The sequence below is a fragment of the Dermacentor silvarum genome, chromosome 11, assembly GCF_013339745.2.
Source record: "Dermacentor silvarum isolate Dsil-2018 chromosome 11, BIME_Dsil_1.4, whole genome shotgun sequence".
NCBI lineage: Eukaryota > Metazoa > Arthropoda > Arachnida > Ixodida > Ixodidae > Dermacentor > Dermacentor silvarum.
In genome coordinates this window covers 15,699,216-15,710,476 of record NC_051164.1, presented here as the reverse complement: position 1 = coordinate 15,710,476, position 11,261 = coordinate 15,699,216, and the positions used below count along the sequence as shown (strand labels likewise).

The following is an 11,261-nucleotide window of genomic DNA, read 5'->3' as shown; positions in this document are numbered from 1 at the left end:
ATTCAACATAAGTATATTTCCTCTCTTCACTCTTGGTCAACTGTGAGGACCTTCTTCTATGACGATCAGACAAGCACGCCTTTCTATTGAGTGGTCAGGTTAGACCAGAGTACAAAAAGCATTAAGGATCTTTATGACTTAAGGTTCGCTTGTCTGGCTGGCTACGCCATGGGCCTCACGCATTTCAATGGCTAGTTTTACCAAATTGCTCTTACTATACATACCCTTAGACCCACGGCGGTAGGCTAAGTGGCTATGACGTCAGGCTGCTGATCGCGCGAGGTCGTGTACTGTGCTTTGGGTGCATGTTGCAGACCCTCAGGTTGTCAAAATTAACCAAAGGCACCCACTATGGCATCCCTTATGAATAGTGGTACACGTTTTCGGTATTCCTTTTTCTTCAAGTTCCGCCTGTGTTTATCGGTTTTATCTCTGTTGTTTTTTTTTTTACTTAGAGCCGATGTTTTTCGTTGTGTAATTTCCATGTAAGAGAGAAATTGGTGTTTATCGGGGCTTGCGTTGTAAATCGACTGTATTATTACTGGAGAATATATAACGCACCTGATATGACATGACTTTATTGAACATATACCAAACACTCTGCAAAATAGTTAATGAACGAACGAGTGGTAACCACAAATGATACACGACGCTTTCTGGAACATGAAAGTAATGCATAATGTGTTGGGCAAAATGGGCATGTACATAGTGAGAGATTTGTCAGCCATCGGAGCACGCTCTTTAAGGTTCACGAAGCGCAATCCAGAAAACACAAATTCTACGTTGGCGCTTGACACGGATATGGTAAGGAAATCAAGGGAAGCTTTTGCCTGGAGCTGCCATTCTATGCTGTGCGCTCGCCAGAAGCATCCAAGGCAAACTTCAACAGAAACAACAACATACAGCGAATATTCTACAAATGCTTCACATAAAAAAAAAATCTGTTTTCTTGTTTGAGCACCCCGGAATACTCTACTTTCGCAACAAGAAACGAAAAGAAAAATATATGCAGGAGAGTTAAGTGCTAACCGCGTATTAATGTGTTGCGGTGACTCAAGAAATCGTGAATTGGAAGTGATAATTGCCCATCTTTCTTTCTTTCTATTTCTTAAGGACAGCTCGAATTGGGAGGTTCTCGGTTTTTACCGATTCTGAGAAAAACGCCTGAGGGTTAATTTACGGTGTTAATTAGTGTATAACGAAAACACTGAACCCTTCTCTGAACCCTGTGCAGTTTCGGGACGTTTAACCGAATAATATATATTAAATTATTTCTGCTTATATTTTCTCGGTATTTCATACAAGCACTTTTATTTTGTTTTTCCTTAATACCCTCAGCTCATTTCCGTACATAAACCTTTTTCACGCGTGCCTCGAACTGACTAGCACCATGCCTACGATAATCCAGTGCGTACGTACGTTTGCTTTCGGGTAAGAACTAGCGGGCGTTCTTTAACTGCGAATAGAATCCTTGGCGTTGTCAAACCAGTTCTGTTTCCGGCTGTATAGCTATCCCTCCAAACACGTGGCCCAATCGCGGAGATATTGGCATCTGTGGATGTTTAGCCGATCCCGAACGTAGTGCAGTCTCAAATGTAGTCCGTTCACCTGTGTGTGGGCCACTGGGTGTGTTCCACTGACTGGTTGTGTGTGCCGCATTTCAATGAACCTCTTTGACGCTAACTTGGGTCAATGTGTACGTACCACTGGGTGTTCGCAGACTTCACGGCGGCGCCTCCAGAAGGCGCAGCATGTCACACGGAAATCCCTGAGTGGAACGCTGCCGCAGTACACGCCTCGTAGATGACGTGTTTCGCCTATTCGCTTAATGGGATAATCATCGTATATTTGTTGTGCCCGAATATTGTTCCGTCTGTGACGGTCGGAATCATTGGGAGACAGAGATAAGAACGCATCCGATAAGCACATCAATAATCTCACGGGAACGTCGACCGACTGATTATTTCGAGCTGGTTGATGCTCCTGTAGAATTGGAGTCTAAACGTTGCTGCTGTTTTAGGCTCGAGCCACCATGTTGGCCTTACATCTCTGATGCTTCCAGATCCTGGACCTGGAGGCATACAGATTCCTGCACTTTGCCGAAAACCAGCTCAAGGACGAACCCGAGTTTCTCGACAGGGCTGCCGATGTCGCCCGCGATGTATTGGAGATGCCTTCACGGCTCGACTCATGCACACAGCAAAACGAAGGAGGTGCCCGCTGCTGGATGGTGACTGAAGCGGTAACTCATTCTGTCACCTCAGCCGCGTGACCTACTCATTGCAGTGTATGTCAAGGTCACAGCATGCATGCTGATCAGAGTTTCCAGCTGCTAAGACACTGGGCAGGTCGTAGATCAAAAGCATTTTCAAGTATAAAGCATATGTGAAGCAGGAGAGATTGCTACTGCACAAAAATTGGCGGAAGCTCAAGCTTCGCCTTTAAGAGCGGAACGCGATAGCGTTATCGAGCCCCGTTTGCATCGCCTTTTTTTTCTTTCAGTGGAAGCGCTTCACTGCAACACCGAACGTGGGAAAGCCAGCTTACAAAGAGCAAGCTTACACCCGTACCTTCAAAGTCGGCTTCAACATTAAACAGAAATGCATTGCTGGGAAGACGTTTTTTCAGGGGCAATATGAGGGGTCTTTTATTAAAATAAGAAGACCCTAGCACTTCTTTTATTATTTTATTAATTGTTTGCAAAAGCTCCGACGCGCACACGTGTCCAAAACGCATTAGGCAGGCGAAGGCCCGATTCGCCCTGCCGCGGATGCGAGCGCCATCTCGATATCATTTTCGCAAGTAAAGTACCCGAGCGGCGGCTGTAGGTCTGATAGAAATTCAGGGAAAGGGGTTTGTGTTTGAGTTTCCTCGTAACAGAATTATCTTTTCTCGTACATTCAAATTACAATACGACGCAAAATAGTGAACAATCCGACGCCGTATCCGACACCGAATGGTAAAGTCGTACTTCACCATTTTTTTGGCAGATTTCACTGAGAAATTCAATTTTTGTTCACCAAAACCTTGCACCACGTGGAGGGCCTGCACGGTCGGGGTGGTTGGGGATGATTTTCTTCGCCACGGACGCCGACATCGCACACCGACGCCGGATTTTCTGCGACACGGGGCCCTTAACGCTATCGCGTTAAAACAGGTTCCGGTTGCACAGGATTCACAAACAGGTAGCTTAGGGACAAGGGAAGCAGACAATGCGGAGAGATGTGCTTAAGCGACTGTTTATGTATGCGGACATACCTTGTATGAGCTCGAGTCGTGAAGCGAACAAGTTCACTTTGTTTCGGGAAGACAGCTCTTACTAACTTCATTTCCGTTGTGCGCTATGCAGGAAGAGCTGAACAAGTTCCTGAAGCCATTCGGCGTGGAATTCAACGAACTGCGCGAAGGCAGCCTGGACCTCATAATGACCCATAATGATCCCGTGGCTCCCTACGACCTCAAAGCTGTGCTTCTATGCTTGGCTACATTGTGGTTTCTGCACGAGCGCCGCTGTTTCTCCGGCGTCAGCCTAAACGTGTTAGGGCTGGATCGCTTTCGCCCGGGGCAGTTCCTGCAGCACATCACGGTCGCCAAGTGGGTCGTCCCGGTCCACCTGATCGGCTTCGAGGAGCTCCGGTTCAGAATGTTCTCCATGCTTCGGGTACTCGACCAAACGGAGCTGTTGACGCACCTCACCCTCGACAGGGTAAGTTTTCAACGCGCGTATTTCCAGGAATCATCAGGAGAGTGTCGATAGTTTAGTCTTTTTTACATGGCAGTAAGGAGTGATGCGGCTGATAAGGGACCCACCGTGGTGGCTCAGTGGCTATGACGGTGTGGTGCTTAGCGAGATTTCGTTGCAAGGTTTGATTCCCAATCCTCTTTAGAATTTGATACTCAATTTCTCTTATTCTTTTAATTTTTATTTGCACTCTTCATTCTTGGCCAGCTGTGAGGACGTTCTTCTATGACGATCAGAAAAGCAAGCCTTTCAGCCGAGTAGTAAGCTTAGACCAATGCCCAAAAAGTAGCAAGAATTTTTGCGACTTTGGGCTCGCTTGTCTGGTTGTCTACGCCATGGGCCTCGGGCATCTGAAGGGCCAGTCTTACCAAACCACTCATACTATACTTATCTTATGATCCACCGCGGTAGGCTAAGTGGTTTCGGCGTCGTGTTGCCGATCGCTAGGTCGCGGGTTCATTTCCCGACCGCGGCATTCCGATGGTTGTATAACGCAAAAGCTTTCTTTTATCGTGCTTCGGGTGGACGTTCACTACCTTCAGGTTGTCAAAATTGTTACTCCTTTGAACCATTCTTTTACAGCGAAGCTGTATACCTCTCGTTGGTCGCAAAAATTTGTGGCGTAAACACAAAACTCCAGGTTAACGTGTTCCATCTTTCATAACCCTGACTGTTTCCCCAATAGGGGCGCAGCTTTTTTCAATGTAATTTTCTGTCTGGCCATAAATAAATAATTAGCAGTTGAAGTACTTAAAGGAATATCATCTGTGCGGCTTATCCTTTATTGCTATAACAAAAAAGATAACTTGCAATATCGCGTTTTCTTAAGTTGCATTACTGAATGCGGTACCAAGGAGGTTTCGTCACTACTATATATATATATATATATTGACACGTGCCCTATGTAGACACTAAGCAGACGTTGACGATATGTGCTTCATCGGACTTCGAGCAGTGGGACAGGGGAAATTCGAAGACGAAGAAGTCTTTGTTCTGGTGATTCTCAACAGGCTGTTCTGCCGTCTTGTGGAAATCGTAGTATCTGTGGCGGGCTGGCAGTCACCATTGGCAGAGGTAAACAGGGCCCGGACGAGTGACCTCCGACTGAAGCGATGCACAGGATTGGAGATGGGCTGGATGAACGGCTTCCAGGAGGAGTCCAGAGCATATATCAGGCGGGGTTGTGTACCCCGCATCTCCACCAATGTCTCGGTTCAACGCGAACACGAGACAACACGTTGAACAAGACGGCAGAACAGCCTATTAAGAATCACCAGAAGAAAGAGTTCTTCGTCTTCGAATTGCCCCTGTCCCACTACTCGGAGTCCGTTGAATCACATAGCGTCAACGTCGTCAAAGTGTTGACATAGAGCACGTGTCAATATATATATATATATATATATATATATATATACACTTAGTGACGTCACCACGCTTTCATATATGAAAGAGAGACCCGTCTAGCAACTCATTCAGTTCAATCTAAGACAACCATGGGTATACCACGGAATTAATTGACACCACAAGAACAGTCTGAATACAATGCTCCACCATTTGTGGTGTTTGATACAGCTTCGCTGGACATTCACGTTCGCAGGGCGGGATGGTGGCCGTTTTTTTTTCTGTTTCCAATTTCAACGCCCGAGAGAAATCGGTGTGTATCGGGGTTTGCGTGTTTCAGTCAAAGCAGTCGGTGTTTATCGTGAGAGGAAGTGCGTGGAAGCCGCCGCAGGCAACCTCCGCTCATGCAGCGCTTTGTTTCCATACAGACGACGCGCTCATCGTTTTGGGAGGCCTGTCGGCGGCGGCTGCTGTGAGTCGCGCCCACGCGTCACCCACGCGGTGGCATCACGCGCTTCCTCTCGCGATCTCCCGATTAGCGAGGCCGTCGCACCACACTTCGCTCCATTTACAACTTGCCTCACGAGGCAGACTGTCTGCGCCAGCCAATATATCGCGAAATGAAAGCACGTGTAGAGCTGCGTCCAAATTTTGCATTAGGGAGTATCCTAATCGTCGGCGAATTTTTGTCATCACTCACTGCGCTCCGGGTTCGCTCTTGTCTTTCGCCGTGCTCGTCCGCTCGGTTGCGCCGACGCTCTCCGCAGGGACGGAAGCCTAAGAGCTGTGCTCTAACAGGCGCAGGTCACTGTATCATCATCATCATCGTCAGCCTATATTTATGTGGACTGCAGGACGAAGGCCTCTCCCTGCGATCTCGAATTACCCTTGTATTGCGCTAGCTGATTCCAACTTGCGCCTGCAAATTTCCTAAATTCATCAGCCCACCTAGTTTTCGGCCGTCCTCGACTGTGCTTCCCTTCTCTTGGTATCCATTCTGTAACTCTAAATGTCCACCGGTTATCCATCCTACGCATTACGTGGCCTGCCCAGCTCCACTTTTTCCGCTTGATGTCAGCTAGAATATCGGCTATCCCCATTTGCTCTCTGATCCGCACCGCGCTCTTCCTGTCTCTTGACGCTAGTCCTAAGACTTTTCGTTCCATCGCTCTTTGTGCGGTCCTTAACTTGTTCTCGAGCTTCTTTGTTAACCTGCAAGTTTCTGCCACATATTTTAGCACCGGTAGAATGCAATGATTGTACACTTTTCTTTTCAACGACAGTGGTAATCTCCCAGTCAGGACCAACCCGACCATGTTCGCATCCCTAATGAAGTTGTTTCTAGATGAGTATTTGGTATGAGTTTGTATCACTCTTGAAGTGTCAATACTCATTTAGAAACAACGCATAAAAACGCTGGACTTATGTGTAAGAAACCACATGCAGATTAGCCGCGTTTGTATCACTATTCAAGTGCCGATACTCGTCTAGAAACAACTTCATTACGGATGCGAACACGGTCACGTAGGTTGCGAGAAATGGCGAAGAATTATCTGGGATTATTGTGGGAAATCACATCTTTCCTCTCCCCCTGACTTGCAACATTTACGCCGCGAAGAGGCGTGGTTTCCGTAAATTGAGCTCATGCTCTCGGAGGTCACAAAAAAGTGGCTTTCTTATAAGAGACACAGAGGTGACACCATCGAAATACCACCATCTTAGGCACCTCGCGGCGCTACGTGAAAGCTGCATTACAGAGCGGCCGCTTGGATAGGTGGCTTCCATGTAAATATGTCGCAGCCAAGAAAAAAAAGCAGTGGGAACGGCACATCACACAGAAAAAAATGACGAACACTTTCTTACAAGAGGCCAAAAAAGCCTTTTTGTAATGAATGAACAACCCGGCAGTGGTGGCTGCATTTCGATGCGGGCAAAATGAAAAAAAAAAAACCATTCGTGCACTTAGATGGTGCAGGTCAATGAAGCCCAGGTGCTGAAAATTAATCCGTAGCCCTCCAATGCCGCGTGCCGCATAATGAGCTTGTGGTTTTTGTATACGTAAGGCTTCAGGATTAAGTTTTATCAGTAATGAAGCTGAGAGAAAGTACAAAATAAGCAATGAAACGCTGCAAAATATAACGGTAAGGTGCATCCCTTACAAAAAATTCTAGTAACGTTCAATTAAATTTTTTTAGACAAATGTTACTAAAACCTACAAACGGTCTATTGAAAGTTATAAAACCGTTTTTAAACTTCCTAAATACTTCATACCAACATCCTGTCGACTACTGGCCACCGATATTCAATTAAAATTTTATTTACGAACTTCCTTGAAACGATGAATGAACATCCTTCAAACATTAAAAGCTGGGCATCTTTTTACTTCTTAGAAACATCCTGGTAACTTTTTCCTACTTTTTGCTGTTCACCCTAGAAACATCCTTGTAACTTTTTTCCAACTTTCTGTTGCTTGACCTAGAAACATCCTAGTAACTTTTTTCCTACTTTTTGCTGTTCGCCCTAGAAACATCCTTGTAACTTTTTTTAACTTTCTATTGCTTGCTCTAGAAACATTCTTGTAACTTTTTTCCAACTTTCTGTTGCTCGTCCTACAAACATCCTGGTGACATTTTATCCCCCTTTTCCAGCATTTTAAAAAATTGTCTGGTAGTGTTCTGATGCAACCTTGAACATATAAAAGTATGTACCTTTTTGTGAAACACACCAATCTTTTCAAACACTGGTGTTTATTTTCCAACTCGTTCATACATGTCCTCAGAAGCCACAAGCAAGCAGTGACTATAATGTGGTCTTGATATCTCCCGTGTTCTTGATATCCCTCTTGCTGCAAGCCTAAAGGAGGAAAAATGCAATAATAGTTAGCCTTGTGAATTGTATCTGGACGAGATAGCATGATGCAGTCATCCACAAGAATTTGACTTCAAATGACCCACAATCAAAATGAAGATTTCAACTGACTGCTTTGCCATACATACTTAGAATGGCATTCACACCTCTGGGGTGCAAAGCTTCTTTTTGGGCGACGTCCTTGTGCGTATTGGAACGCCACCCAAAAAGTTACTGAAGCATTGGTGAAGCAGAACTGCTGCACATAATATGCATGTGCTACATGTAGGAATCGTATACTTGTGTAAAGTACCCGTAAATCAGTTGCAGTAAAGATACGCAAAGTTTTTATAAAGGCTTCAGCGAGATATGCCGCACTCAATAAATGCGATCACATGTGTAAAGCACTTTTTGCCTAAACCATGTCTTTAGGTGGTAGAAAACATTTTTATAGACCCTCCAGTGCGCATTATTCACCAGTTTGAAAACTCAATTTGCTAAAACCACAACAAATTATTATATTAAAAAGTGACTATTTCAATATTCCCACCAAGTGCAGGGCAGCTTGAGCATGAAGCAAGCTTCCTTGTGACATCTCAGTAAATCCGAGGTAGTTAGCATGTGGTACCACAAACCACAGATGCACACATGTTCTGGGCAGTAGTCAGCACTGTTAGCATGTCACCGGAAGCTTGTGTATTAGGCAGCTGACAAGTAATATGAAAGGTAAAAAGGATTGTTTGCATTTCAGATAAGTGACAGCAAAGAACAAGCTTTATCCAATGTCAACTGGAGAAGGGCAGAGACACGCTGAAAAAAAATGCCAATGTAAAGGCGAATGCTCAGCGTTCAGCTGCACTGTCGTGGCTTGCAACTACTGCAATGTGCGGATTGTTGCGATTTAGCAGTTTGCGTTACCACCTCAAATTTCTGTAAAATACAAAGGAGACCAGCTTCCTGCTTGAAGCCAACCTGCACTTCGGGTGCATATTAAACTTGTCACATTAAAAGGTTATTGGTTTGTTATATGCTTGAGGAATTACCTTCTCATACTGTGGCTAGTCGATTCAGCAGCTACCTAATAAAGAAGAAAATCTTGCTGTTTGTATGCTAATTTTAGGAGATGAAGTATGGTATGCAATACATAAGTGTGACCGATTAGAGGGAACAATATAGGCACACAGGCAATAGTGTGAGAAGTGAGCTACACATCTCGAGGCCTCATGCTTCTCAACAATTATCTTAAAAAGGCAATCTGACTAGATTAATATACAGTCTGTACAGAGTATATCATGCAGTTACGCAAGTCAGAATTATATTTAGCTCAGAGGAGGCTAGTTAAAGGAAAGTTCATTAAACTGAGGGCCCTCCAGATGACCAGAAGTGAAATGGAAGTGATTTGCCACTAGAAATCATGAAAATGACACACACAGTAAAATGATTGCATATTACAGAAACATATCCTACAACACACAAGGCAATGACAGTTTTGTATGCACCTTTGTAAAAGCACGCAGATCAGGTGCTTTATAGTGGTGCTCTCCAGCTTGCAGCAGTGCTCCAGGTTCCTGTGGGATGCCTCCAGAATCCGGATAGCCTTCAACTGCAAGAAATGAATAATTTATTGCAATGTGAATCTGGAAACCTGTCATATCAGTGTAATACTGAATTGCAAAGAGCCTCACACTAGCAACTACATTAATGTGCGTCTCGTACAAATCTCCCATCATTATATCTCAGGAAGTTACATGGTTATTTAGTAAAAACTGAGATTCCAGGTGGGAATGCAGCATACATAAGACTACCAGGAAAATCATCGAAACTCAAATATGTAGTAAAAACAAAAGAGCATTGGATTATGAAAGAATTATTGAGCACATAAAAAGTCTTTTGAACCCTAGGCCGTGTTTGTATAGCGATGGTATTCCTTCTCGCTCTTCGTCAGAGGTTTGACCGACGCTCCGCCCGTGTTATGAACTGGAATAGCCGGCCGTTCGCGGTGGGTGGTAAGAGTGACGTAGGATCGAGCGCAATGTATCGCTACGAAATCACAGCCCTTACTTTATTACTGCAAGGCACAGTCATTACCTATGACTGGAAGAGCTGACATACTGTTCTTTAGATGAATATGAATATATAGTAAAATCTAGCGTCTGATTGAGATGTCTCGATTAAAAAGAAACCTCGTTATTGAAATATCGGCGTATATCTGCCCTGCAATAAAGAACACGACAGGTTCCATAGTTTAATATAGAATACAGACAGGTTCTCGCGACGCGGGCCTTCAAGGTGAACTGTATACAAAAAAAGTCTTCATACAAGCTAATATATGTGCGCAAGCATCAAACATAGCTGTCCTGTGCCAACGCGTGAAGCCCATGACACATCGACGTGTACACACCTGCAGTGAACTCTCGGAAATGCCTATATAAGAAATAATTTTCTGCCGGGAAACTACCCAACAAACTAACTTTCAGTGTTTCCATAATTGTGTTCCCATTCAGTTATAGCAATCAGACGGGGTAGCATACTTCACAGGAAAATGCAAGTACGCGATAACATCAAGGGAAACGTTCGTAAAATTGCTTACTAAATGTGCACAGAAACATGGGCCACTTAAGCTTAGAATGCGCTCGGCTCTAGTGACACAAAGCTCATTACATGAACCATAAGCTACAACAACGCGCACAAGCGCCAAGCTTGCTTACCTTTCAAGACGTAGTCAGCAAATGCTCCTTCGTCTCACAGGTACCGTGGCACCAACTCTCTTACGGGCGCAAACACTGTAGAACTTCCGATGAAATACAGCACCACGAAAGCACAACCTTCAACAAATTCTTCCATACACTGTGACTCGAAGCCCCAGTAACAGGCTTTTCACGAGAGCGCTGGCAGGCGGGAACAAAGGCAGCTCGGACGGGCGTAGTACTAAGACACTGTTGACACTGGCGTATCGCACAAAACACACGGCGAACACACGGCATTTCACGAGTCCAGAGGTTGTGCGATGGTTAACGCGCACGATAAGGAGGACATTTTGCCTAGGCACTTCTATTCTAGCACTTCATTCAACTACCGCCTCACTGCAACGAGCACTCGCGCACAGCCAACGTGGTCCATAAGCTACAGCAACTTGGATTGGATTGTATTTATTAAACAAAACTAGGGTGCCTCGATGCCCAGCGCCGCCGTCCAGGGTGGAGACAACCCCGCTGGCGCCGCCATATTGAGTCACACGAGCTGAGACTCAGCTACGCTTGCGTTCATAAATAGTGTTACTCGCGGCGCACTTCCAAGTGCTTTGCCTTGATGAGGATTTTTGTATCGGTAT

At 45.0% G+C, this 11,261-nt stretch overlaps 1 protein-coding gene and 1 long non-coding RNA gene across 2 annotated transcripts in view; one reads left to right on the top strand and one right to left on the bottom strand.

The window, feature by feature from the left end:
- Positions 1-4,839, top strand: part of LOC125941569 (uncharacterized) — a 6,145-nt gene extending 1,306 nt beyond the window's left edge. The window contains exons 2-4 of the mRNA XM_049659096.1: positions 2,063-2,242; positions 3,350-3,706; positions 4,753-4,839. Of these exons, the coding sequence (XP_049515053.1) occupies positions 2,063-2,242; positions 3,350-3,706; positions 4,753-4,839 (624 nt within the window). The remainder of the gene's footprint in view (positions 1-2,062; positions 2,243-3,349; positions 3,707-4,752) is intronic.
- A 2,994-nt stretch (positions 4,840-7,833) lies between these two features.
- On the bottom strand, positions 7,834-10,954 carry LOC125941635 (uncharacterized). Its single transcript, XR_007464511.1, has 3 exons — positions 10,639-10,954; positions 9,430-9,533; positions 7,834-7,936 (listed from the first exon to the last, which is right to left on the bottom strand). It is a non-coding gene; the product is annotated as an uncharacterized LOC125941635 (long non-coding RNA).
- Between the last annotated feature and the right edge of the window lie 307 nt (positions 10,955-11,261).